This window comes from Bombyx mori, chromosome 10 (genome assembly GCF_030269925.1).
Source record: "Bombyx mori chromosome 10, ASM3026992v2".
NCBI lineage: Eukaryota > Metazoa > Arthropoda > Insecta > Lepidoptera > Bombycidae > Bombyx > Bombyx mori.
In genome coordinates, this window is record NC_085116.1 from 13,938,677 (window position 1) to 13,965,431 (window position 26,755).

Sequence of the window (26,755 nt, forward strand, 5' to 3'; positions counted from 1 at the left end):
TCTGAATTATCAATTAAAAAGAAAATTATTAATTATTAGAATGAATTAAACTTATTTATCAATCTTGATAAGAATTTAAAAAAAATTTACTTTCACAATTTTGCCGCCCTAAAAAATTTGCCGCTCTTGGCACTTGTCCCAACTGCTCCACTAGTGTAAGTCCACCACTGTGTATAAACTATTGCAATAATGTGTTTGACCGCTTACCCATCATGCATAAGGTAGTGCGGAGCGCTCAGCCGTCCCATATCGAACCGCGACGGTGCGATGGAAGCCACGCTCGCGTACTCAGGGTCGTCTCTGTGTCGAAGAGGCGCCTGTGGAGCCGGGAGCGCAGCCCTAGGTCTCCGGTGGGCGTCGAACAATCGCTCGTGTTCCGCCACAGGGGCAGGCATGTCTAGAGGTCGCTGATTCGTTTCACGATTGTACGCGGCTTCGCTGAAATACTACAATAAGGGAATGAAAATAAACATATCGTCTTTTCGAATTAAAAGTGTATAATTTCCAAAAATATTCGAAATTGTGTTAATATGCGTAATCATTTGGTATCACCAGTATATTTCTCATAAATACTGACAAAAGAGCGTAGTTTAGTTTTTGTTTTTGTTTTATAGTTTACCTATATTTTGACTACTATTAACAAAATTAATACAGAATTTTATCTTACTTTAAAAGACAGATAATGTAACTGGTAAAAAATAAAAAATAAAATGTTGCAAACGATTAATATGATTAATATTAAAAATATCACAAGTTAAGCTTTTAAAACGCTCTCCTGTGAAATTAGTAAGCTTTGAGATTATACAGTTTTAATGCCAGAAGACGATATGTGTTTTTAAAAGTCGTTTTCCATATACGTTTGCATCTACAGTTCTAAGTTTCTTACCCTTTGCAGCAGATCGTGGTCCCTTGGTACGACGGTGAGCCTTAGTATTCTTGGTTCTCTTTGGGCTAGTTGCACGACCCTCGCGTACGGTGCTCGTGATCGTCCACACGCGACCGGCTCGCCGTTGACGGCTAGCACCCGGTCGCCGGCTCGGAGCCCTGCCAGCGCTGCTGGTCCTCCCGGCCGGACCGATCTTACGAAGATTGTGTCCATTGGAGCGCCCACCGCGCCCACGGCCAAATGCCGCGCATCTTCGTAAAGGTCCTGATGAATAAAGACTCTTCATAATAATTGAAGTGAAACTTCTTTATCGGCGTTGGAAAAAAATTTACCGTCACATTTTTCGGTTACGCGTCACATTTTTCCGTTACGCGTCACATTTTTCCGTTACGCGCCATCTGTTTTGTATTCATGTCTATGATAATAAAATCCTTTTGTTTAAACTTTATCTAATTTAACTTTTTTGTATTCATGTCTATGATAATAAAATCCTTTTGTTTAAACTTTATCTAATTTAACTTTATTTAACCAATTTCTAGAAAGTTGCATGTAGATCATTTTTCGAAAAATAAGGCCATAAACAAGTTTCACTTCTTACGTGTGTACACTAGTACACGCACACATTTTTTTTATAATTCTGTTACTGCTATCCTTTAGCACCATTAAAACTTGGAAAAATGAATATGTATGTTAGTATGTAGCTTAGTTTCTAAATACGAGAATCTCGGTAGGTAATCATCGTTAATATTATGTTTTTCTAAAGGTGACAGCAAGTGAGGCCTATATTATCCCCCGGACAGAGATATGTACTTTTCAGGATATTATCAGAATAGCCCTTCTACCCATATCTGTTCATAAAATATTTATAACTACTGATACCATGCACCCCACGCTTTTTTACAATAAAATCATTTTTTCTTACACTATTTTTAATTCAAATTTATTAATATTTATTTTCAATTTTTTAGTTGGATTTTTAATAAAAGCGTGTTTTTTTTAAACTATTATTTATTTTTAAATTTTTAGTTGAATTTCAATTTTTTCAATATTTTTTTTAATATTGATTTGTCATCGGTCCTTAATAAGTATACCAAATTTCGAGTTAATCCGACGTTTTGAAGGGGGTCAAAATCATTTCAATGATTCCGTTACATACTAACATACATACGTCTGAACCTAATAAAAACGTATTAAAAAATATATATGTGCAATTCACACGTGGTAGAAATGAAACCTTCAAAAATTAAAATACATTTATCCTAAATGTCTAAAAGTATATTTAAAAATTTGCCATTAGTAAATAATTGTAAATCATCTTTTATAGTATGAGGTAGCGCCCTCTGTGAATTTATATTTTAACTTCACGTATATTGTGTTCTATCTCATTCTCTCACCGGCTGAATCCTATACATTTATGTGTTTGTGTCTCCATGGACTTATTTTTTCGTTTCATCGAGTTTGAAATCACAACGACCCAAAGAAGTTTCACTTCAAAAAAATGTGTCTTACTTGAATCGACTCCGGCGGATAAACGACTAAATGTCTTAATGTAAAACCGAAGCCGTGTCTTGCGTCTGGACGCTGTATGACGATGGTCCGAGGCGCGGCACACGTAGACGCAGACACCGCAGACGGCAGGGGCTGAGCGTGGACTGGTGGCTGAGGCTAGAACAAAAAAAAACAAAGCGTTCTCAAAGGGTTCGGAAGAAGGTGTGTGATTTTTATTACACGATGTTATCCCTTAATCGTGGAAGTCAATCGAGATCATTTGTTGGGTAGGTACGTATTTCATTAGAAAAATTGGTACCCGCCTGGGATTCGAAAACCGGTGCATCACTCAACACGAATACACCGGACGTGTTATCCTTTAGGCCATGACGTATCTAAAAAAAAAAGTTCCAAAAGTAACACAAAAAAGATTAGAAAGAGGGTGGACTGATTTACCTACTCCAAAACGACAGTCTCTATCTAGTCTATGCCGTCTTGATTATGGCGCTTGCAACAGCATTAAATTAACACATAAGATATGAAAGTCTTTGTAAGAATCCGGTAAAAATTGGTGTATGTAATGTAGACAATCGCGTAAATATAACGCAATTCGTAATTACTTTAATTACCTAAGCGATACGGAAGCTATGGAAATCGTACAAACAAAGTGAAGCGTCTATATAGCATAAATATACTTTGTTGAAATGAAGAACTCATACGTGTCAGACTTCGTGGATAGTGCTCAGCTTAGAATCACTTAATTTCATCTATAAATTCTTTCTTCTCAGTCGTGTACTCCTGACGGACTGGTCGTGGTTACGTATGTCTTAATGCCTTGGTTGCGGCTTTTGAGAAACTTCTCTCTCCATCTCTATAAATAATACTACATAATTCTCTATGAACTCAGAATTCTCTGGCATTTCAAATAAACATCTGACATGACGAACTTTAACCGGTATATTCTAGTTTAATCCGGTTCAGGAAGTTCGTTACATCGGCCTACGCTGTCATTATAAGTCTTCGCCGCGTCCCGTACGAGATAACGGGCACATCCTTGCAAAACTTAACAGGAGTCGATTTAATAAACTCGTATTAATATTTTTGTTTCGTTGTCATGATAGAGAAAGAGATTTAAAACGGTATCTCTTGTCTATTTCTTATGGATTGATGAGCATATTCCTTTTCCAGTATCAAGTGTACGAGAGTGGTTATAGACATCATAACGTGAATTCCTACTTCAAGTCGAAGCATATGACTGCTTCAACGCATGGTGATACGTACTAGAGAGTGCCCCCAATACTGGTAGTATTAGGTATGACTGCATTTGTAACGGTGACGTTATTTGATAAATGTCCTACAACATTTAGTTACAAAATAATTTGATTAAAATACTTGTACTCATGTCTAAAGGCTAGCCAGAAAATCATTTACAAAGAAGCACGTGTTATGAATCACAGAAGCCGTAAAGGTGCTTACATATAATGTTACAAAGATTAAGTCCTTCTCTGTGGCAACAGATTTTCTGTGTTCGCGTACACCCCTATTTCCGAACTTATAGGGTTACCTCTAGAGAAAAAAATTTGTCAGTATATAATTTACGTGATTATACATTTATTCAGTAGTGATCTTTATGTCGCATAAAACTTATAAGATTTAGATTAATTTGAAAATGTTTAATTATATTAAAGAAACAACATTAAAGCAGTGCTTCAGATGTACGACGACCTGCCGGTCCACGTGGCGTCCACCGCTTACCGAATTTCTATATGCTCCACAAAGGGAATGCCGCCGTTCCCCCTAAGCAGCTTGAGGTCGAGGTCTCAATTTGACGTCTCAAAGAATTTGAAAATGAATGAGAACAATACTCTAGACTTTAGGGTCGAGACACAGGGATGAATTTTCTTATTAACAAATTTTTACATTTCAAATTTTATTTGATTTTAGGATATTATGGTTGATTTAAATGCATAACTGAATAGTGCAGACATAAGCAAAAACAGAAATAAACAATATTCAAACTTAGGATCGACTTACATGGTATTTTTTTACGTAACATGTAAATGCAATTCCGGTTTGCGTCTTGATTAAAACGTATACGACCGTTATTCGATCGGATGTATTTTATCGATTTAATCGCTTTTCCGGGTACACAAAGGTCACTAGGACAAATGAGATCATAATTCGTTAAATTAAATATTTGTATCGAACAGGATAAATAAAATTATTGTTCTTTTTCTTTGGTCTTCGCTAGACGTAAACATAATTAAGATTGGTTTTATGGCTTATCTTACATGAGATTTGAATATTGGGCAATGGTTTGATTTTTATTACACGATGTGATTCATTCGTATCGTGATAATGAGTTAAATTGGTATCTGAATGCAAAATTTGAATACCGGCATAGCGGCATCTCTACGAGTACATCGGGTACGATTTTTTTTTCTTTTTTTTCCTACCTATGCTAGCCTATACCTAGCATATACCTAGCCTAGCCTTGAGAGGCTATTTCAGCTTCTCCTTGATGTGTAGGTGAGCTTACGGGGCTCGAGCCGGAGTGTTGCCAACACTGGCTCTAGCAAGAGCAATGCTTCGCAGAATCTACCAGCAGATCGGATACACGACCCACTGAGAAGATCCGGCGAGAAACTCAGTGGGCTGTGTCTTCGGGTTAATTTACTCGTCGAGCCCTTCGTCGCAAGCGACGGGCTCGGTGAGGACGGTGACCGTTGCTTGAGATACCTAAAAGCACCGTTAATGGATCGGGAGGATCCGTAATGACGTGTTAGGGCGACGTCGACTGTTTACCATTCGTTCCACAGGATCGGGTATGTGGGTACGATATCTAGGCCAAGATTACTTCAGAAGTGTTCCATAAATATCACGAATGTGATTTGCGTCTGTCGTGCTATTTAATGATTGTCTCACCTTTCAATTCAGGTCGGGTGAATGTTTCAAGCCAGTAACGGTCAGGACCATTCCATTAGAGGATCACACCACTACCGTCAGTGCAAAAGTTATAATTTTTATTATTTCAAAAATACTACAAAAAAAAAAGAATCTTAATCTTTGTTTTGTTCGTTAAAACCCTACTTTCTATTATTCAAATGCGGTAATTATGCAAATCGAATGTTAATTAGGATTAGGCAATCGAAATATGAACGTGTTAAGAATAAAAATTGTTGACCAAATATGTTATAAAACTTTTCATTAAACGATATATAATATTTGAAGATGTTTTCTCTTTTATCGCTAAAACGAAAATAGGGTTGTTCGTTGCGAAATAATTATTATATTTATAATTAAATGTAAAAATTATATGGGAAATAACTATAACTTTATGTGTTTTTAATGCACATTCGATTATTTATTGGAATATAGTGTGCTATTTTTGGTATTTTACTGTTTATTTTATCAAAAATGTCCGTTTCGAATTAAAGGACTGCTTTGCTATCTGTAAAACAAATCAGCATTTCAAGAACTAATAGTTAAAGAAGCCAAATTATATTATCATAGTTTTAATTCAAAATGAGACCACCATGCGTTTGATATCAGTAAAGTACATAGCAATTTTGTAATGGGGTTTTTGTCAGCCCTGTTTCTAGGCATTGCTCATAAAAATTTATAGCCGAGTATTCCGCCGCGTAAATATTTATAGGTACTATAAATGTCCGATAATAATAACTGCAGTACGACAAAGTTCTCGAGGAGTTCTACATTCTGTACGCGCAAGGGTTTAATTTTTTTATTTATTGCCTCTAACACGTTGACTGCAGGACCGTTTGCGTGTTCGATAAGGTTTTTCGTAAATTTTATGAGAACTGAAATATGTTAAATAAGTTAGGCGTATTAGATACGCCAAAGACGGAGCCTCTTTCAATAAATTAAATAATTTATACTAATATATAAATATACAGTGGTTTTTACGGATGTTCCGTTATACCTACTGATACATGCATCCGATTGACTTGAAACTTGGTATCCATGTAGAAAATACATGTACTTAATGGATAAGATAATATTTATATGAGTGTTGGACTCCCTACACCAGTTGCGGGGGCGTTAATGATGAGAATCTTGGGGGGGTGAGAAATAATAATGTTAATTTTAAATGCTCAGCGAAGCGGACGGGTACAGCTAGTAATAATATATTTACATTTAAATGTCAAGCACGTAACTAACACCCAAGTCAACGAATAAACTGTTATCATAAGATAATATGCTTTAGTTCCGTAATCTAGTCCTAAAAGACTATTAACAATTAAAATAATACATATAGCATAAAAAGTAAAAAAAAAAACACGCTTAAAAAGCAATTAACAACTTCTTTTTTTAATCTGTTGTAACTGGTCAGGATATCAGAGCGAAGTTACAAAATTATTCTACATATTATCATGGGTCCGTGATGTGTGCAGAAATTTTCGAGTTACTACTACTACTACTACTGCGCTAGCGCTATTACCTCGAAGTGGGTCTTGACCTCTGACAATAAACGTTGCCATTCATCCCGGCGCTGCGCAACACCTTGCCAGTCCAACAATTGGAGCTCACGTAAATTTCCCTAAACAACGTCAGACCAGCGGTGCTTGGGGCCTCCCTACGGGGCGGCGTCCCTCCGGTACACCTGTTTTACAGCCCGATCCTGCTCCAATTTTCTTGTTAATCGGGCGTTTTGAAATAAGTGTAAATGACGTGAAATGATACCGTTGCATACACACATACATACATGCATACCAAGCTAATGAAAGCGTGTTAAAAATAACTGGAATCCGCGACCAGTAGTTTAATGATACTCAATATTTCATCTTCAAAGGCTGTCCGCAGTCGACCACCTGCTGCGACCTCGGATATGACGGGTCGACCACACTAATCATTGACAGTCGTCAACCGCGTATTGTATTTTGACGGGTTATTAACATCTGCTGTTTAGGGTACGTGCTGTTAAAACAACTAGTGGTCCCGCAGTAGTCGAAATTCGATTATAATTAATTGAAATTATAAGTTCAAACATTATTATGGTTTCAATCGTCAAAAACGACTATACTTCTATAATATTATATAATCACAGATTTCGCCAAAACTACACCATAGATAAATAATATTAAAGACAAAGAATATTAATCTATTCTCAATTTGACCACAGACTTTAAACAATAACAAAAGTTGGACAAATGACAGTAAACAAAGAGTATATTTATATGAAAGTGTTGTGTCAAATACTTTTTTTTTTTTTTTTTTTATGATTGAAGGATTACTGGTGGCCCGGAGGCCTTTCCAGCTTCACCAGGACAGGTGGGCGAGCAAATGCTCAGCCAGGAGGGGTGGGATTTGCTAACAACTGCCCGAGCGCCTCCGAAGGAGACCTAACAACTCAAGAGCAGTTGCTTCGCGAATGAATCTACTACCGGATCGGAATCGCGACCCACTGAGAAGATCCGGCGAGAAACTCAGCGGGCTGATGCATGGGTTAGGCTGCACGTCGACCTCTTTGTCGAGTTCGACGCGTACGGTTACCGGGGTTCCTCAGCCTGCTCCTAGTGTTAGAGCTGAAGGTATCTAATGCAAGAGTTATTGGATCTGATGGATCCGTAAGGACGTGTCTAGGGCGACGACGGTGACTTGCTCCTGCGTGATCAGGATTCGGGGAGTAGTCAGCGGCAGCAACGATAAGGCGATTATCATGACGCATAGCCTTATCGAAGTAACGTTCCGACACTGACTTCATGTGTTTGCGGATCGATTCGAGGCCCAGGTCGTCGTGTAGGTCGACGTTCCTCACGAACCACGGAGCCCCGACGGCTAACCTGCAAAAGCGGGATTGTAGGGATTGGAGGGTGTCTATGTGTGTGCGGGCCGCGTGAGCGAACACCACATTCGCGTAAGTCATGACGGGCCTTATGCAAGTTTTGTAAAGTGTCACCTTGTTCCGAAGGGACATTTTACTCCGCTTACAGATCATGGGATAGAGTCTGCCGAGAATAAATGCGGCACGATCGCGGACTGTTTTTATATGCGGGCGGAATGTCATGGATGCATCCAGGGTGACTCCCAGGTACTTGACCTTCCTAGCCCAGGGTATAGGTTGGCCGAAGAGGGTGATCGGGGGTGTGATATTTCTCCTCCTAATGCGGGAGGAAATAAGCGGTGAGTTTCCCCTTTGAAATAACACTGCTGTGCTTTTCGCTGGGTTGATGTCTATGCGCCATTTTCGGAACCACTGTCCGAGGGTTAACGCTGCACTCTGGAGCTTACTCGCGATTAGGGACTTGTTTCTACTTGAGTAGTAAACGGTTGTGTCGTCAGCGAATAAGGCTAGCTGAGTCGGCGGCGACCGGGGAATATCGTTAATAAATAAACTAAATAGGAGCGGAGAGAGAACGGAGCCTTGCGGGACTCCAGCCGTGAGTGGTCGCGGGTGTGTCAAATACATGGTAGTATGTGTAATGTTTTTTTTATTGATTTAATGTATTTTTTACGCAAAATTAAAAAAAAAAAATACATACAAAAAAAATAACACCTTCATTCAATTTAGAAAGGCACATAACATATTCATTCAATGTAGAAAGTCAAAAAACTTAAAAATCTTACTTAACCACCCCTTCTTACAATATTTTATTTTTATAAAACTCTAAGATGTTGTTCTGACCGTGTCTAGATGAGAAGTCATTGTCTTTATTGAAGAGAAGACAATAATCTGTTTTAAACATTTAATAAGCATTCCAATATTCGAAACTGTAACCTTACATGTGTCAAGTGTTGCCCGCCATTACTTTCATATTCAAACTCCAACAAAAATCCACTCATGTCTTCATTTGACCACAGCTGTAAAGAAAACCGACTGAACAGATGTATTTTCGCGAGGTACACGAATCAAAATATCCTATAAGCTAAATTTTTTTTCTCTTTTTTTTCCCTACCTATGCTGATAGCCTTGAGAGGCTATTTCAGCTTCGCCCTAACGTTTATAGGTGAGCTCGCGGTGCTCAAACCGGAGAGTTGCTAACACTGACCCTAGCAAGAGTAGTGCTTCGCAGAATCTACCACCGGATCGGAAACGCGACCCACTGAGAAGATCCGGCGAGAAACTCAGTGGGCTGTGTCTGTGGGTTAATTCGCTCGTCGAGCCCTTCGTCGCAAGCGTCGGTTTCGACGGGAACGGTGACCGGTATGCTACATAATACTTGTATGTATAAATACAAAAACGCGTTTTCCTTAAAGCGTTTCCTGTCCATTGATGACTGTATTAATTAGCACGACTATTCATAAGCGGACATTAATGAAACGTTATCGAGTGAATGGAAGCGATATTTGACAGTCGCGATTCATAAAAACGTATGAGCCGTCCGTGATTATATATATCGCAATTATCTTATGTATTTTTAAAGTTTCGAATCGATTATACATTTAAACGAGCAATTCTTGTATATTAATATATATATATATATATATAATCTGAATCTCGGAAGCGGCTCCAAGGATTTTCATAAAATTTAGTATACAGGGGATTTCGGGGGCGATAAATCGATCTAGCTACAATTTATTTTCAGAAAATTTTGTTTTAATCTTGTTTTCAATAATCAACTCTTCCCGACATCTATTGGCGAATAATAATACTATTTTTCTTAATTGAGGGCAACTAGCCGCTTTAAAAACACAACAAGATGGCGTTATCAAAAAAAAAAAACGAGCAAAGCTCGGTCATCATCTGTTAAATGTTTATTGTTGGTTTTATCGATACACGTTTTTCGAGTTTTTAAATGAGTTTTTGCTAAACAGATTTTGTATAAATCCAAAATCATATTTTTTCCATTTTCATATAAACGAGGCACACTTTAGGACACGCTAAAAAGATAAGCAGGTACGCATACGCCCAATGAATATTATAAACAAAACATTTCTACGTTACCTACGTTTTCAAAAAGATTAGTGTACGCATGCGCCAAGGAGATTGAACCATACGTAGGTACTAATTTATTAAAACATTTAGCCGGGAGAGAAAGCGGTACTTTCTCCCCTTCAGGTAGGGAGCGAAACCAAACTTTCGCTCCTGAGGTTACAAAAAATATCACCTTAACCTCAATATTAACAAAAATATATTTGATGTGTGTACAAACAAGCCTTACCACAACCAATTAAGATAGGTGCTATAAGCATAGGTAATACTCAGACACAACCCACTGAGTTTCTCACCGGATCTTCTCAGTGGGTCGCGATTCCGATCCGGTAGTATATTCTGCGAAGCACTGCTCTTGCTAGGGCTAGTGTTAGCAAATTCCCTCAGGTTTAGCCCGTGAGCTCACCTACCCGCCCGGGGAATCTACTATGAGCCAGCATAGGCAAGAAAAAAAACTTAGAAAATAGGGATGCTACGCTAGGTGTTTAAGAATTAGAAGCACATAAACGCGACCGGGCTCATGACATACCAGCCTTCAACCTTTACATCGAAAAGCAAAATAAAGGTCATCCACAGTGCTTTTCCATAGGTCTTTTTTGCCACGTACCATCCGGCTATGGAATGAGCTCCCTCCCCTCCACGGTGTTTCCCGAGCGCTATGACATCTCCTTCTTGAAACGAGGCTTGTGGCATTGCTGAAGTCCATGGACGACGGTAACCACTTACCATCAGGAGGCCCGTATGTTCGTCTGCCTACAAGGGCAATAAAAAAACCCAGGAACTTTAGACAGAAACCTTGGGGACACATGTCGATGACAACACCGCTTACAAAATCGGAGCAGAATCGATTCTCGATATAATCGGTAGCCCGAACGTCCAATTATCGATTAATGTAAATCAGGACGGCGGCGCCGCTGAGGTCGCTCGACTGTTCGAAAGTATAGCTAATTAACTAAGGTCATGTTTAACAATGACGATAGCGATCTTATAACGAAGTAGGGTACGATATTATTCGATGGCTTTCTGTTTTCGCAAGACACATGCACCGTGGAAGCGATTTTGTGAATAAGCAAACGCGATCAGTTAAAAAAATATGCTTTGTGAAAAAATAATACTTTAACAATTAAATGAGCAAATGATTGACGAAATTTCGAATTACTTACTAATCAAAGACATGATTAAATCTACTTTTAAATAGTTTATTCTTGCGTTTTTATTCAAATATGTCACCAGTATGGTGGTCAGAAGTACGCAAAATGGTGAAGCATCTATAAGTGCTTGAGCATATATATTTTTTAATCCTACCTATTCTGATAGCCTTGAGAGGCTATGTCAGCTTCGCCCTAACGTGTAGGTAAGCTCACGGGGCTCAAACCGGAATGATGCTAACACTAGCCCAGCAAGAGCAGTGGTTCGCAGAATCTACCACCGGATCGGAAACGCGACCCACTGAGAAGATCCAGCGAGAAACTGAGTGGGCTGTGTCTGTGGGTTAATTCGCCCGTCGAGCCCTTCGTCGCAAGCGACGGATTCGACGAGAACGGTGACCGGTGCTTGTGGTACCTAAAAGTACCGTCAATGGATCGGAAGGATCCGTAATGACGTGTTTTGGGCGACGTCGACTGTTTACCTTTCGGTCTACAGGATCGGGTATGTAATTTCCGGCGGCCACGGCAAGAGGGTTCTCATGTCGTGCCGCCCTCTCAAAGTGGCGCAATGATGCCGACTGTAGATACTTACTGACTGAGTCAAGCTCCAGGTCATTATGGAGATCCACGTTCCTTAGGAAACATGGTGCTCCGATGGCTATCCTGCATAATCGGGATTGAATAACCTGAAGGGGTTTTAAGTTAGTGCGGGCTGCGTGAGCAAAAACTACGCTTGCATACGTCACGACGGGGCGTATGCAAGTTTTGTAGAGTGGCGTGAGCATTGAAAACGCAACATGATTTTTATGTTAATGGACAAAACAAGTAGCTGCCGGAGATGAATGTTCTGCTCCGGGAATTGATTCTAGATCCCTAGGTCAGTAGTCAGTGTAATTAATAACTTTATAGCCACTTGATCGCCGATAAATTTAGTTATTTTAGTTAACTGTTCACGGCGCTGCTACAGAAGGTCTGTATTTATTATTTGTTAATTAATCCCTGAATTTCGTGTCTTAGCCCCACGCTGGAAGGTTACAAATTATTTTAGCATTATTATTATGATTTTCCTTACGGCTACGTTTGCAATTTCTAAAAATTATTCTTATTAAAAATTAATTAACTTCAGAATGCTTGTGCGAAATAATAAACTCTCTATCCCGATAAATTAGAAACTTCTAGACTAAATTAGCTTAGGTACAAAGTATTCTATCAACCTTGTAAGCCGCCTGTGAGGAGTGGGCGTAGGCGACACGCGGACTGCCAAAGCCATTCCACCAGCGATCACGGTTCACAGCGTTTAGAGATGTATGACGTGATTACCTTGATACGGCGGAAACGACACGCGCGTTTAGTGGTAAATTATGTTCAGTTCCATCATGATTAAAGCAGAACATCATAGACTGTGAAGTTTTTATTTTATTAAACTACACCGACTAGCGTGGGTGTAGTTAAGGGCGACTGAGGGCATTCACCTGAGAATGGGTAGCAGCATTCTCGGAGTATTGTACCTTTATTTAACCTACCTAATCTCTGGTAGCCTCACGGGAAATATTTCAGCTACGCACGGTTTTGTCGGTGAAGATGCGGGGGATGTTTGAGAGAAATTGCCGATACTAGCCCTAACAAGAGCAGTGCTTCGCTGAATCTAACACGGCTGAGAAGATCCGGCGAGAAACCCAGTGGATTATGTCTATGGGTTAGATTGCACGTTTAACTCTTCGTCTTCGCTTGCGTCATGAGCTCGAACGCTTGTTTCAGTGGGTTTTTAATGGTGGTATTACAATACCACTTCGATAGGTAGCATCATCATGTCTATTATTGCTGCAAGGCAGTCGGTTGTATCGACGAACCATTGAGATCCACTGGATGCAAACAACGCAAGACCAATCGTTGCGGCGAGGCTTGGAGGAAGCCTATGTCCAGCAGTGAATGTCTGCGGGCTGAAAGTTAAATAGTCTGTTGTACGATACAATTAGACTTCGACCTCATGTCTTAAGGTTGAGGAATTCATGTTGTGATGCCACGTTTCTTTAAATGAGACATTTTTAAACTCTTACCAAGTATAATTTGTTTGCAGAAACAATTGAACATTTTCCTTAACAACAAATAAACTAGCATTTGTTTAGTTTAGTTTTTTAACCAATTCTACATTGAAATAAAATTATCATCTGTAGATCTACCAATAATTGAGAATCGTAGTGTTCAATCTTATATTTTAAGATTATTCAATTACGTAACACATATTCATAAAACTAGAATTTAATGCTATGGAAAAAGGTATGTATTTATTGGCAACATTACAGATTAGAAAATTGCAATTAAAATCATTCTATGGTATTTTCAATTTTTCGTGCAAATTATTTTTATTCACGTGACTGATTACATTAATTAGTTGTATTAACTCAACCGAGTCACAAAGAATAATCTTTTAAATATCACAGATCGCGAAAGAGAAGTCTAATAATTAGCTAGGGTCGATTTCACGAAATACGATGATCGGTTATAATTAATTGACATTTAACGAAGATTTAATCAGTAACCAGTCTACAATCAAACGAACGAATGTTTCCTAGGCGCGTTGACGTTGAAATGTTGTTTATTTCCCTGTATTAAATCAGTTAAGACTAATGCGTGAACGATTATGCCAATACCTATAATTGATTAGCGCCCTGGAGCCGATAGTCTTTAGGTAAGCTGCAGTGTTGTCAAGAATTGTGAATTGCGGAAATATTTTTTACTATAGGTAAAAAAGTAGTTCTGATTTAGTTGTTTAAAAAGAAATTGCACACTTGTGTGACGATATTGTATTTTTAATTTTAGTTATGATATGGGATATAATTTCGTACTTATTGTATATTTATAAAATTTTGATTTTTAAATTTTTTCTTTACAATTTATATTTTGAATTATTAATTTACTAGCGACCCGCCCTCGCTTCGCTTCGGAAACATTAAAACACACATGAAACCAAAAAAAAAAAAAAATTAAAAAAAGTAGCCTATGTTCATCAGGGACAATGTCGGCTTCTAATGGAAAAAGAATTTTTCAAATCGGTCCAGTAGTTTCGGAGCCTATTCGAAACAAACAAACAAACAAATCTTTCCTCTTTATAATATTAATATAGATTTGTATTAATTTTATCTATACTTCTATAATATATCATATATTATTATTATTATAAAGAGGAAAGATTTGTTTGTTTGTTTGTATTGAATAGGTTCCAAAACTACTGAACCGATTTGAAAAATTATTTCTCTGTTTGGAAGCTACACTATTCCCGAGTGACATGGGCTATAAATATTTTTTGAAAAAAATTGGGGATCCTTACTAAAGCTCCAATAATGTAACCCAAGGTGTGAAAAATTTCTTTACATCGCGTTGTTGTAAAACACGCGAACGCGCGCGTTTGAAAAACTATTGATGATAGAATAAAATAATGTACTACGACTTTGTAGAACACATTATTACTTACAAAAAGTGTCGCGACAGCGTATGTCTAACTATTATATTATTTATGCTGCAATAAGTGTTCTTTTATTTAAAAAAATAAAACAACGTCAAATATTGTTGAAATTTTTGTTAAAGACCCAAGCGGAGCCGGAGTGGGCCGCTAGTAATATATAGATTGGAATTTTTGTGACGATCGAATCGAAATCAAATCAAAAATCGGCCAGCAAAGCGGACTGAGTTTGGCTTGTTGTTAATACAATTTGATAATATGTATATCTTATACCTTTAAACGAGCAATTCTTGTATATTAATATATATATAATCTGAATCTCGGAAACGGCTCCAACGATTTTCATAAAATTTTGTATACAGGGGATTTCGGGGGCGATAAATCGATCTACCTACCATTTATTTTCAGAAAATGTTTTTTTATTCGTGTTTTCAAGAATCAACTCTTCCCGACATCTATTGGCGAATAATAATACTATTTGTCTTAATTGAGGGCAGCTAACCGCTTTAAAGACACAAAAAGATAGCGTTATAAAAAAAAAATCATCTAGTGTGGTTTATATGAACACTGATTGATTCCTAAAGATTATCTATGAAACAATTTTCGGTAACTTTACAAATTTATAATCTAGCAACACCGTTAACGTGCACCTTGTCGCCACAGTTTAATGCCAACTCAGAGCCAAGGGTGTAAATTAAACGTTCGGAAATACTCAGCTTTGGCGTGTAAATCTTAACTTAAACAAGTATTAGCTGATAGCTTATTGGTTGTAGACACGGCATGACTTTAAACAGATGGAACATTTTCGAAACTTCTAATTAAAATTAAATATTTTTTCATTTATTCATTATCATGTTAGTCCTGTGATAAGCAAATGAGTCCAGGGCCGTCTGTGATGGGGTTTAATGGTTGTGAAAGCTCATATGAAGTAGGAAGGATCTAAATACATTGTAATAAATACATGGATGCTTTGAGATATGCTTTAAAAAAACCCTTTTCATCTATTGATAATGAAAGGCATTTCAAGACTCCTTTGCTCTTGATATTGTACCTACAGACCACATTCACATTAGGATATGTGTTATGATATGGTAATTGTAATTATTAATTAATTATATAGCAAGTAATTGTTTATTACCGCTGCATTCATCCAAAATACGTTGCCAGATATATTTTCTACAATGTACCATTTGGCTTTGGTATGACGGTGAATATGTTGTATGTTAGGTAGTTTCTATAAACGAGGTTTGAGGAGAGTTTTCAGTAGTAGTTTTGGCTGTCTACTTACCATCAGATAGGCAGTTTGCTCGTCTGCCTACAACAGCGATAAAAAAAATTGATTTTACATGCAACTCATGAATATGAATAGAACTTTATAATTGATGTTATACGGGTGTTTTGTTGAATATCAGTTCTTTACAATTGTAATGAATTACTTGTCACGACAATACTTTACGACGCATGCGTTGCGACAAGATTTTCACTTGTTTTTTTTTTCAAACGAAATTTTGAATAATGATTTGCTGATTCTAAATCAATTTTCAGAACTAGCCTACGCTTGAGCACCCAATGGAAACCTCTATAGAGTAAATTATAATTATTAATTGATTTCATACTATTGATGGCAGATAACTAATGATAGATTCTAGGGTACAACGTTATTACTGAGCTCGATTGAACAACCAATAATCAGTGTAATGAATGCGTTTAATTTCAGTCCCTACGCAGCTCTCAAATAACTGGTCACCGATCAGATTATTGGCCTAAATCTATATTATACAGTGATTAAATAGATATTATGTACTAACTTCAATTAAGTTTACTCTACTCAAATACCCGAAGATTTTTTTTTAAAATTTAAATCTTTAAATGGCTTCTCTGTAAAGTTGCAAAAATTTCGGATGAAAAAAATTGCCCTTCGATATGAAAACCGCGATGTCGCTATTGGGATTTGTGCCTTTGATGGTCTAGCCGGTTTAAAACTGGTGACGTTTTGAGTTACTTAAGCAATATCGTGGAAAAGGTTGTTTGGGACAATTTTTTTAACAAATAAGAATAGTCCTCCACGGTCCTCGCCATTCCTGTTTCTACTAATTTCTTGTATTGAGTACTTTGTGCTTGAGATCGACCTCTCCATTGTATTAAATTAGATCATGTTTTAGTATTACAGGTTTGCGGGGTAGCTCTTGCGTGGCTGACGACGTGCAGTGCCTCGCGCGCCTTTCTCAAGGCGTAGTTTGCCGGCAGGAAATGGAAGAAGAGGAGGACCCCGATCTTCCTCTTCTCCCTCTTTTTCTCTGGAGGCGCCGGAGTTCGACATAACCCGGTCTATTACGCCCCTCGACCGGGTATCCGTAAATGGATTCCCCAGATAAAAAAGGTGCTTTGTGAGCTCGTTCACCCATTTAAGCAATAAATAAAAAAAACATAGTACCGTCACGTACGGACTCTTAGTTTCCTCATCTATGGTTGTACTGTAAATCATCATCGTCGGTAATTATGAGTGTAATCAGTGGCAATCACCCGGCACAGCGTTGCGGTTACAATTCGTGATGAAAGCATCTAACCACGATGCTCTACGTGAGAATTTTAATACAAACCTACTGGATTCAAATTATTCTTGAGACATTTATAAAGCAAGAAAAAACATGTATACTTGTATGTTACAGCCTGATGGGTGTGTGCAGTGTTTTGTTTTTTTTAATCATCTTACTATCTTGATACAGTTCGTTCGATTTTCCTGGAAATTTGTTTCAAAATATTTCTCAGCGTATTCATGATACATAAGCATTTTCAATTTTACTTCTCTATACAAGTTTACGCATAAAATATATATAAGATAGAATTTTTTTGAATAAGAGTTAAAAAAATTATAGATGAAGAGGCAAAAATATAACAGTTAAAGTACGATTTTTTTCTATTTGTCAACTCATTTCCTTTCTTTTGTTTAGAAGCCGGACAAGCTTGAGTGTTATTGAAATATTTTTTTTGGAAATTTGTTTGGATGTTTTTTTAAAACAAAACAATGGAATATGTATTATTTTGTATGTAATGAATTTAAATCTTGCGGGTTCAATGAATATGGTCAAATTTCAAGACGAACGCTAGTTACATTCTACGCAATAAGAATATATAAAAAACATCGTAAATTGCTTTTTTCTAAAAATATTAGTAATTATTAACTTTTACTCTCTCTCCCCCCCCCCCTCTCTCTGTTTTTCTAACACTTACAATCTCATTATTTCAAGACTGTTTGCAGTCTTCACGGCATATCATATGTGTGTAATGGGTGAGAATTAGTGTAGGATTTATGGTTAGGTTCGGGTATGCAGACCTTGCTAACCAACATAAGCATTTTTTAGCCTCAAATGACGTATAAACATCATTTATCGATACTTGAACATCCTCTATGCACTGTTATACTTCTGCGAGACTTTGGCAATAGCATACGAACATTATATATTTAGAGTATCTGAACATGCGACCCTGTATCTGCGAGGGTTGTTCGACAAGGTTGTTTCAGCACGCCATCAAAATAAATTAGCGTGTGTTATGTCCACGGACAAGGCTAACCGGCTGATTATTGTGGCTAATTATACAGTTACCAGCGTCATTAACTTGAATTATATGTTATTATATTTATTTTGGACATATTAAACATTATTAATATAGATATAATGATATGGAATACTTCAGAATGAATATAAAATATAAATCTTAATTGCGTTTTCTGTGATATAATAACAAAAATAATATTTAAAGCCTATAATCTGTTTTAAAATTAATATTTTTAACAGTATTATTATACTATGTTATGTTATGCCCCTCACACTAGTACCTAAGTCATATATCAATTCTCATAAACACATAATGTACTCTAACTCTTAGTTCTTAAGTTCTAAATCATTGTTACTATATAACATACTTATTTCCTCATGTTACTAAATCATATGTATATTGTTTACTTTACTTCAGATCTTCATTTGGAATTAGAACATTTGTTAATATTGTATTCCTTTCACATTGGTAAAATTCCGTCATTTACTAATTATGTCCTTACGGATTCTAAATATGTTTACCAATAAGGTTCATAGTCTAAATGACTCATTTACTAATTGTTTAGTAAATACTATTCTTGTATAAATTCTCTTTCTCCTTGAAACTTAGGAGTTCGTCATCAATCTTCAAACTTATAACATCATAACTCTGTCCGTGTAAGATCAGATTTTTGTAAAGGATAAATAAATTCAGTGTATATTAAAATAAAGTTTTTTTAAAACTACAAAACCGCTCACCGCGTAACAAATTTGGCGCAGTCGGTAGGATTCCGCATAGAAATATCGCCAAGACGAAGTTTTAACGTGCATCACCGCATCGCGACGGAACTCACATCGCCAAGCAACAGCAGCAGCAACTACGGGACACACATCGCCCAGCAGCAGCCAGCAACCGCAAGACGACGTGAATCAAGCACGGTAGCTGAAGGCTTTTGAAATAACTTCGCCGAACAGACGAGATCCCACATGCAGAATCTAATTTTTATTGTACTGTGGTAAGTGGTTTTTATATGCTCTGAATTCATCCTTAATCCTTAATCTGTTACACAATCCTAAATCTTTTTCCTAAATCATATATATTGAACAAAATTTTAAAGCAAATCTTAAATCTTAAATCATCATAAATCAAATCAAGTTCGCGACTTTTAGTAGAATTTTTTTCAATATTTCTTAAATCATATATTTTCTTAAATCAAGCCATTCAAAATGTTTAGCGCAGAAAACAAAAATATGGCTTTAGAAATTACGATTGCTACACTCTTACAATTAATTCCAGAATTTAATACATCATCTCCTAGCCAAGTGTATCGATTTATCAGATCATGCGACTCCGCGTTTAGTTTAGCTTCTGTTCAACAACATATGGTACTTTTAATATACGCGTTAAATAAAATCACAGGGCCAAGTTCATCAGACGTTCATGCCAAACAGTTCTCAACGTGGTCTGATTTAAAATGCTTCCTAATACAAAAGTTTTCTCAAACTAAAACGTTAGGACATCTTATGTTAGAACTACAATCCATGTTCCAACAATCAAAAGAAACTGTTACTGAATATTTTCTTCGCGTGAATCTTTGTCGAAGTAAAATAATAGAAAAACTGTGTATCGAATATAACGATGAGACCTTAGAAGGACGTAAAATTACTGCTGAGGAAACAGCTCTCAATGTTTTTATTAACGGCTTAAACTCTGACATAGGCGTAATGCTTAGAACCAGAGATTTCAACAATCTAACTGACGCCGGAAATTTTGCTATACAGGAAGAGAAAATTCGAAATATGAACAGTGCTAGACAAAAACTCTTTAATATGAACCCTAGAACAGTTCCATATCAAAATCATAATCAATCTAGATATATTCGAACTTCACAACCAAACTCTAGCAACCATAATGTTACAAATGCCTTAAAATCCTGTAATTATTGCAAGAAGCCAGGTCATTTAATTCAAGAATGTCGTAAGAGACAATACAACGAAAGAAATAAACAAAATCCCAATTCAATCAAAATTAGTAATTTAAACTCGCAGGCGGCCGAACTCACGGGCAATGCTTCGGAAACCGCGAATATTTAAAGCCCAATACGAATTCAAACGACGTCCTAAATCAATTTAACAAACACAATGAGCAAAAAGCTTTAAACTATAAAAATCAAACTCATGTCACAGAAAATAATGTTGTTAATTCAGTTCATCGGGAACAAACAGCTATTTTCACCCCTCAGTTCGAGAGCAGTAACTCACATAGTTCAGCAGTCTATCGGAGACAACTTAGTGACGTTGCGACTCAAACTGAAGACAGTGACTTCGAGACCTTTGTAAACCCTAAAGCTTTTTCAACTCAAAAATCATCAGAACCTCTTGACAAAATCACAAAATCAAATTCTAAATCGAGTTCTAAACGAAACTCAAAATCAAATTCTAATTCAAAATCAAAATCTAAATCTAACTCTAAATCAAAAACTAAATCTAATTCTAAATCAAATCCTAAATCTAACGAAATCGTTAATTTAAATTATCATTCAAAATCGACTCCTAGCTCAAAAAATCAAACTAGCATAGAAACTTACAAAATATCATCATTCAATGTACCACCAGAAAATCTACTTTATTGTAAGTTTCACATCGAAGGACAACCAGTTACCCTTCTTATCGACACAGGCGCTGCTATTTCTGTTATTAATAAAGACAAAATAGGTACAGCCCCTCTAGATGAATCGAACATCGTGTCTATTGTGGGAATATCTGGAACTAGCTCTACCATTCGTAGTTTTGGTACAGCACAACTGTCCCTCGATAATCTATCAAAATTCAAATTTCACGTTGCTAACTTAAATATCAGTGTAGATGGTATTTTAGGTAACGATTTTATGAACAAATTCAATGCTACAATTTATGTTCAATCTAAGACCATGCGTCTTAAAGACAAAAATTACAAGTTAACAACTCTCGGTGATAAAGATGAGTCACCGTCCGATCATAAACAAGTTCTAGGAAAGCGATCTGAAACTGTCATCGCTTGTTTTACAAAAGACATCTGTAATGGTAACGCGTTCGTCGAAAAACAATCCCTAGACAAAGAGTTGACCATACCGAATGCACTTATCTCAGTTTCCAATGGAAGATTCCTCATAACTTGTGTCAACTCAAGCGACCGTGATAAGACGCTCACATCATTACCATTAGTAGAAACTAAATCGTTATCATTAATTAATAACTCAAATAATGCTAATTCACAAATAAACTTTACAAACTCATTAAATAATGGCGTCCACGATAAACGAGATAAAGTTCGTCAACTCGTGAGAACTGACCATTTAAATAACGAAGAACTAAAATCTCTAGACAAAATTATTTCAAAATTTTCAGATATCTTTTATTTAGAAGACGAACCTTTGTCCTTTAGTAACAATACAAAACATTCAATTCCTACTACTTCTGACATTCCGATTAATACCAAAACGTATAGGTTTCCTTTTGTTCATCAAAAAGAGGTAAAATCTCAAGTTGAAAAAATGTTAGACCAAAAAATTATTCAACCTAGTTCATCTCCATGGAGCAGCCCCATTTGGGTGGTCCCTAAAAAGTCTGACGCTTCTGGAAAACAAAAATGGCGTGTAGTTATAGACTACAGGAAATTAAACGAAATCACTATTGGAGATAGTTACCCTTTGCCAAACATCACCGACATCCTAGACAAGTTAGGTCATTCTATTTATTTTACTACCCTAGATTTAGCATCAGGTTTTCACCAAATTGAACTTAATGAAAAGGATATTCCTAAGACAGCATTCAGTACTCCTTATGGTCACTATGAATTTTTAAGAATGCCCTTTGGACTCAAAAATGCTCCAGCTACTTTCCAACGCGCTATGGATAGCGTTCTGTACGGATTGCAGGGAGAGCGTTGTTTTGTGTACTTAGATGATATAGTCGTTTTTGCTTCTAGTCTTCAGGAACATGAACAAAAACTCACTGAAGTCTTAGAACGACTCCGTAAATATGGTCTCAAAATTCAACCCGACAAGTGTGAATTTATGCGCAAAGAAGTTGCCTATCTAGGTCATATCATCACAAATCAAGGCGTGAAACCAAATCCCGAAAAGGTTTCAGCAGTTAAAAATTTTCCTATTCCTAAATCGTGTAAAGATATAAAATCATTCTTAGGTCTTGCAGGATACTATCGTAGATTTATACCTAACTTTAGCAAAATCACTAAACCTTTAACGAGCTTACTCAAGAAAGATGTTCCATTTATATGGAGTAAAGATCAGCAGTCAGCATTCGATAAATGCAAAGAAATTTTAACAATGACTCCAATTCTTCAATATCCCGATTTCAACAAAGATTTCGTATTAACTACCGATGCATCGTTACATGCTATTGGTGCTATCCTCTCACAAGGAGATATTGGCAAAGATTTGCCAATCGCGTATGCCTCACGTACTTTAAATAAAGCCGAATCTAATTATTCAACTATCGAAAGAGAGTTGCTTGCCATAGTATGGGCAGTTAAGCATTTCAGACCTTATCTCTTCGGAAGAAGATTCAAAATCGTTACTGACCACAAACCTCTGACGTGGTTATTTTCAATCAAAGATCCAGGCAGTCGTCTCGTAAGATGGCGTCTCAAGCTCGAAGAATATGAGTACGAGATAGTTTATAAAGCAGGAAAAATGAATACTAATGCGGACGCTCTGTCTCGTCCAGCTATTATGAACTCTAACGTTATTATAGACTTAAGTCAAGATGATCAAGACGATTATCTACAAATAAATTTTGAACATTACAAATCCTTAGATCGTACCAATATAAATACTTCTTTTACTAAAATGTCTCCAGATCAGTTATTAGATACTAAGCACAAAAATATATTTATTCCTATGTCATGTGAACCTCCTTCACAAAATAATTTATTTCATGAAGCTATCAGTTTATGTTCACAAACTGAATCATTTTTAGAAAATCAAAAATCTCTATACGAAGTACATTTCTTAAATTCAAATCATAATCAAAATTTATTCTTTACATGCACTAGACCCAGATACTTCGATCCATGGGATTCTGAAAGTTATTTTAAATCTCTTCTCTCATGTCTTCAAAAACATGAAATTGATACATTGTACGTTCCAGATCTTAAAAATGATAATACATGTAAACTAGAAATCAACGAACAACTCTATATATCTTCATATATCGCTGAATCATACAATTGTAAAATTATAATTTGTGAAAATAAAATCTCTTATCCTAAGCCTGACGAAATTCCTAATATTCTAAAAACCTATCACGATGAGCCTCTATCAGGACATCGTGGAATCCTAGAAACAACCAGGAAAATTCGTGATGAATATTTCTGGAAAGGAATGACGAACGACATTAAAGAATACATAGAATCATGTGTCGTTTGCCAACGAAATAAAATTCAACGAAAATCCTTTAAAGCACCTATGGTCATAACCTCTCAATCTACTGAACCATTTGAACGTATTTCAATGGATTTAGTCTCATATTCAGAAATTAGTGATAATAATAACAAATATGTCATAACGTTGCAAGACGATCTCACAAGATTTGTTCAAGCATATCCTATTCCTGACAAAGAAGCAGTCACTATTGCTAAACAAATCTTACATTTTTGCCAACACTTCGGTGTTCCAAAGCGTTTTCATTCGGATCAAGGTACCGAATTTACCAACAACATTCTTAAGCAACTAACAAAATTTCTCGGATGTAATCATACATTCAATACAGCATATCATCCTCAAACAAATGGCGCTCTTGAACGATTCCATGCGACTCTTCGAGATCACATACGCATGTATTGCAATCGTCGTCATAAAAATTGGGATCAAATCATCCCTCTCGCTATTTTATGTCATAATACCTCAGTTAACTCTTCCACGGGTTACACTCCTCATGAACTTTTATTTGGTTTTAAGCCTCGTCCGTTCTACTCACTAAAACCAATCTCTGATTACACAGCATGCGACTATTTAAAAGACTTAAACGAACGTTTAAAGGTCTCTAGAGAAACAGCTTTACAAAATCTAGAAAAGATGAAAGAAAAAGCGAAAGAACGCTATGACAACCAAATTAAGAATTCTGTAGAATATAAAATAGGTCATAAAGTTATGCTAAAAGTTCCTAATCCTAACAATCTAGATCCTAAATGGGAAGGCCCATACGAAATAGTTCGTGTTGGCTTCAATGAAAATTTTCTAATTAAAAAGGGTGGAAAAACCCAATTAGTTCACTCAAATCGTCTTAGACCTTATCCTAATAACGATAATTCATCCTAAATTCTAATATTTCATAATTCATAATTTATGTTAAAATTATAGTCTACTATATTTCATATTCTATTTTTAAGTTAGAAATATTTCTTTACAGGATAGGCCAATCTACAGCCATCCAAGATACAAATACCTTTATACAAACCCTCTCAAATCCTTATATTAGTTTTATTATTTGTTCGATTTTTAAAATGTTTATATACCTCCTTATTTACAAAATTTACAAATTTATTCAACATTCTATACAAAATCGCTATAATCGAAAACGAACTTTCGGAATTAAACCTTTACTTAGGCAAAAATTCACGTAATAAACGAGAATTGTTTGATGGCCTTAGCTCTGTTCTTAAATGGTTAATCGGTACACCTGATGCACAGGATGCTGAACATTATAATGAATGCATCAATTCTCTAGAAAAACGAGAATTAGATGTAATGAATCTAATGCAAAAACAATTACAAATTACATCTTCTACAATTAAAAACTTTAATGAATCTATATTCAAAATCACATACGACGAACAAATTATCAATGAAAATATTAATCGTCTAAACGAATATATTAACACTACAAAGAATACTGTATTCGATATTAAAATAAGTGAAGAAATTTCCACAATTTCCCTGCAAATTCTAGAATTAGTAACTAGCTTAGAAAACGATATAAACGATTGTCTAACTAGTATTCTTTTTGCTAAATCAAATACTGTTCACCCATCGATAATTTCTCTCAAGCGTCTCTACGAAGAGCTTCTATTGTCAAATCATGTTAGAACAAATAAACGCTTAGTCACATCCGTAACATTAGATAATATTCATACCTTATTAGATTCTTCTACCTTATCAGCTTATGTTTACTCAAATCGCCTCGTATACATCTTAGAATTTCCCTTAGTTACAAACGATAATTTTAAATTATATCATATTTATTCAATCCCTGTACAACATCCTAATTCCTCATATCACTCCACCATCCTACCAGAGCATATATTCTTAGCCACTAATCAAAATCAAGAAAAGTATATTTCTACAAGTTCGTTGGAAAACTGCAACAATTTCGCATCGACACAACGGTTATGCAAAAATATGGTCGTCTATGAATCTACTTCAAGACCAATATGTGAACTTGAAGTCCTGCTAACAAAATCAAAATCAATTCCTAAATCATGCACTGTCACATCATTTCCTGCGGAAATAGCAACGTTTCAGCAGTTAGAAAGTGATAAATGGCTCTACGTATTAAGCACAGAAACTCAATGTGTACTTCAGTGTAATGGTGAAGTGTCAAACCACAAACTCTATGGATCAGGAATCATAACGCTGCCAGCATCTTGCAAACTCCATACTGGCTACAGCACGCTTACATCATTTAAATCATCAAATGAAAACATCACGTATCCAATCGTCACACCGGATATAACAACTGACGATTGTTTCCAAGAATTAAAAAATGTTGAAATACCACATCTAATTCCAATTCCAATCAATGAGATCCCGTTGGACTCATTACAACAAATCAAGCACCATATTCACAAATATTCAGAGGAAATTAAGAAAATCAAAATACAAAATTTCATGAAGAAACATGAATCAAGTTTTTTATGGATCTATTTCTCGATCGGAATCACAATGCTTACATACATCTTATACAAAATCTTCAAGAATTTTCCATGCTCATTTGCGACCCGAAGAAGGTCAAATAGTGGATGTATCCAGATTTTCAACAATTGCTTTGATAACTCTTCAAGAAGAAGAAATACACAAATTTCAATTCCAATGACCAACATCGGTCATCCTACATCGTGCATCTCCGAAGACGAACTTGACATCGAAAATCCAGAAAATTCTAATTCTCAAAGTTCGAGCACCAACGCTCAACCTTTGTTTTAAGGGGGGAGGTGTTATGTTATGCCCCTCACACTAGTACCTAAGTCATATATCAATTCTCATAAACACATAATGTACTCTAACTCTTAGTTCTTAAGTTCTAAATCATTGTTACTATATAACATACTTATTTCCTCATGTTACT

The 26,755-nt window shown here is 36.2% G+C and overlaps 1 protein-coding gene across 13 annotated transcripts in view; it reads right to left on the bottom strand.

The window, feature by feature from the left end:
* Positions 1 to 26,755, bottom strand: part of LOC101741553 (rho GTPase-activating protein 21) — a 453,498-nt gene that overhangs the window by 121,220 nt on the left and 305,523 nt on the right. For all 13 annotated transcript variants that reach the window (XM_062670701.1, XM_038013526.2, XM_038013525.2 and 10 more), the window contains 3 exons: positions 2,396 to 2,551; positions 887 to 1,150; positions 208 to 446 (listed from right to left, as the gene is read on the bottom strand). In XM_062670701.1, coding sequence (XP_062526685.1) covers positions 208 to 446; positions 887 to 1,150; positions 2,396 to 2,551 — 659 coding nt within the window. The remainder of the gene's footprint in view (positions 1 to 207; positions 447 to 886; positions 1,151 to 2,395; positions 2,552 to 26,755) is intronic.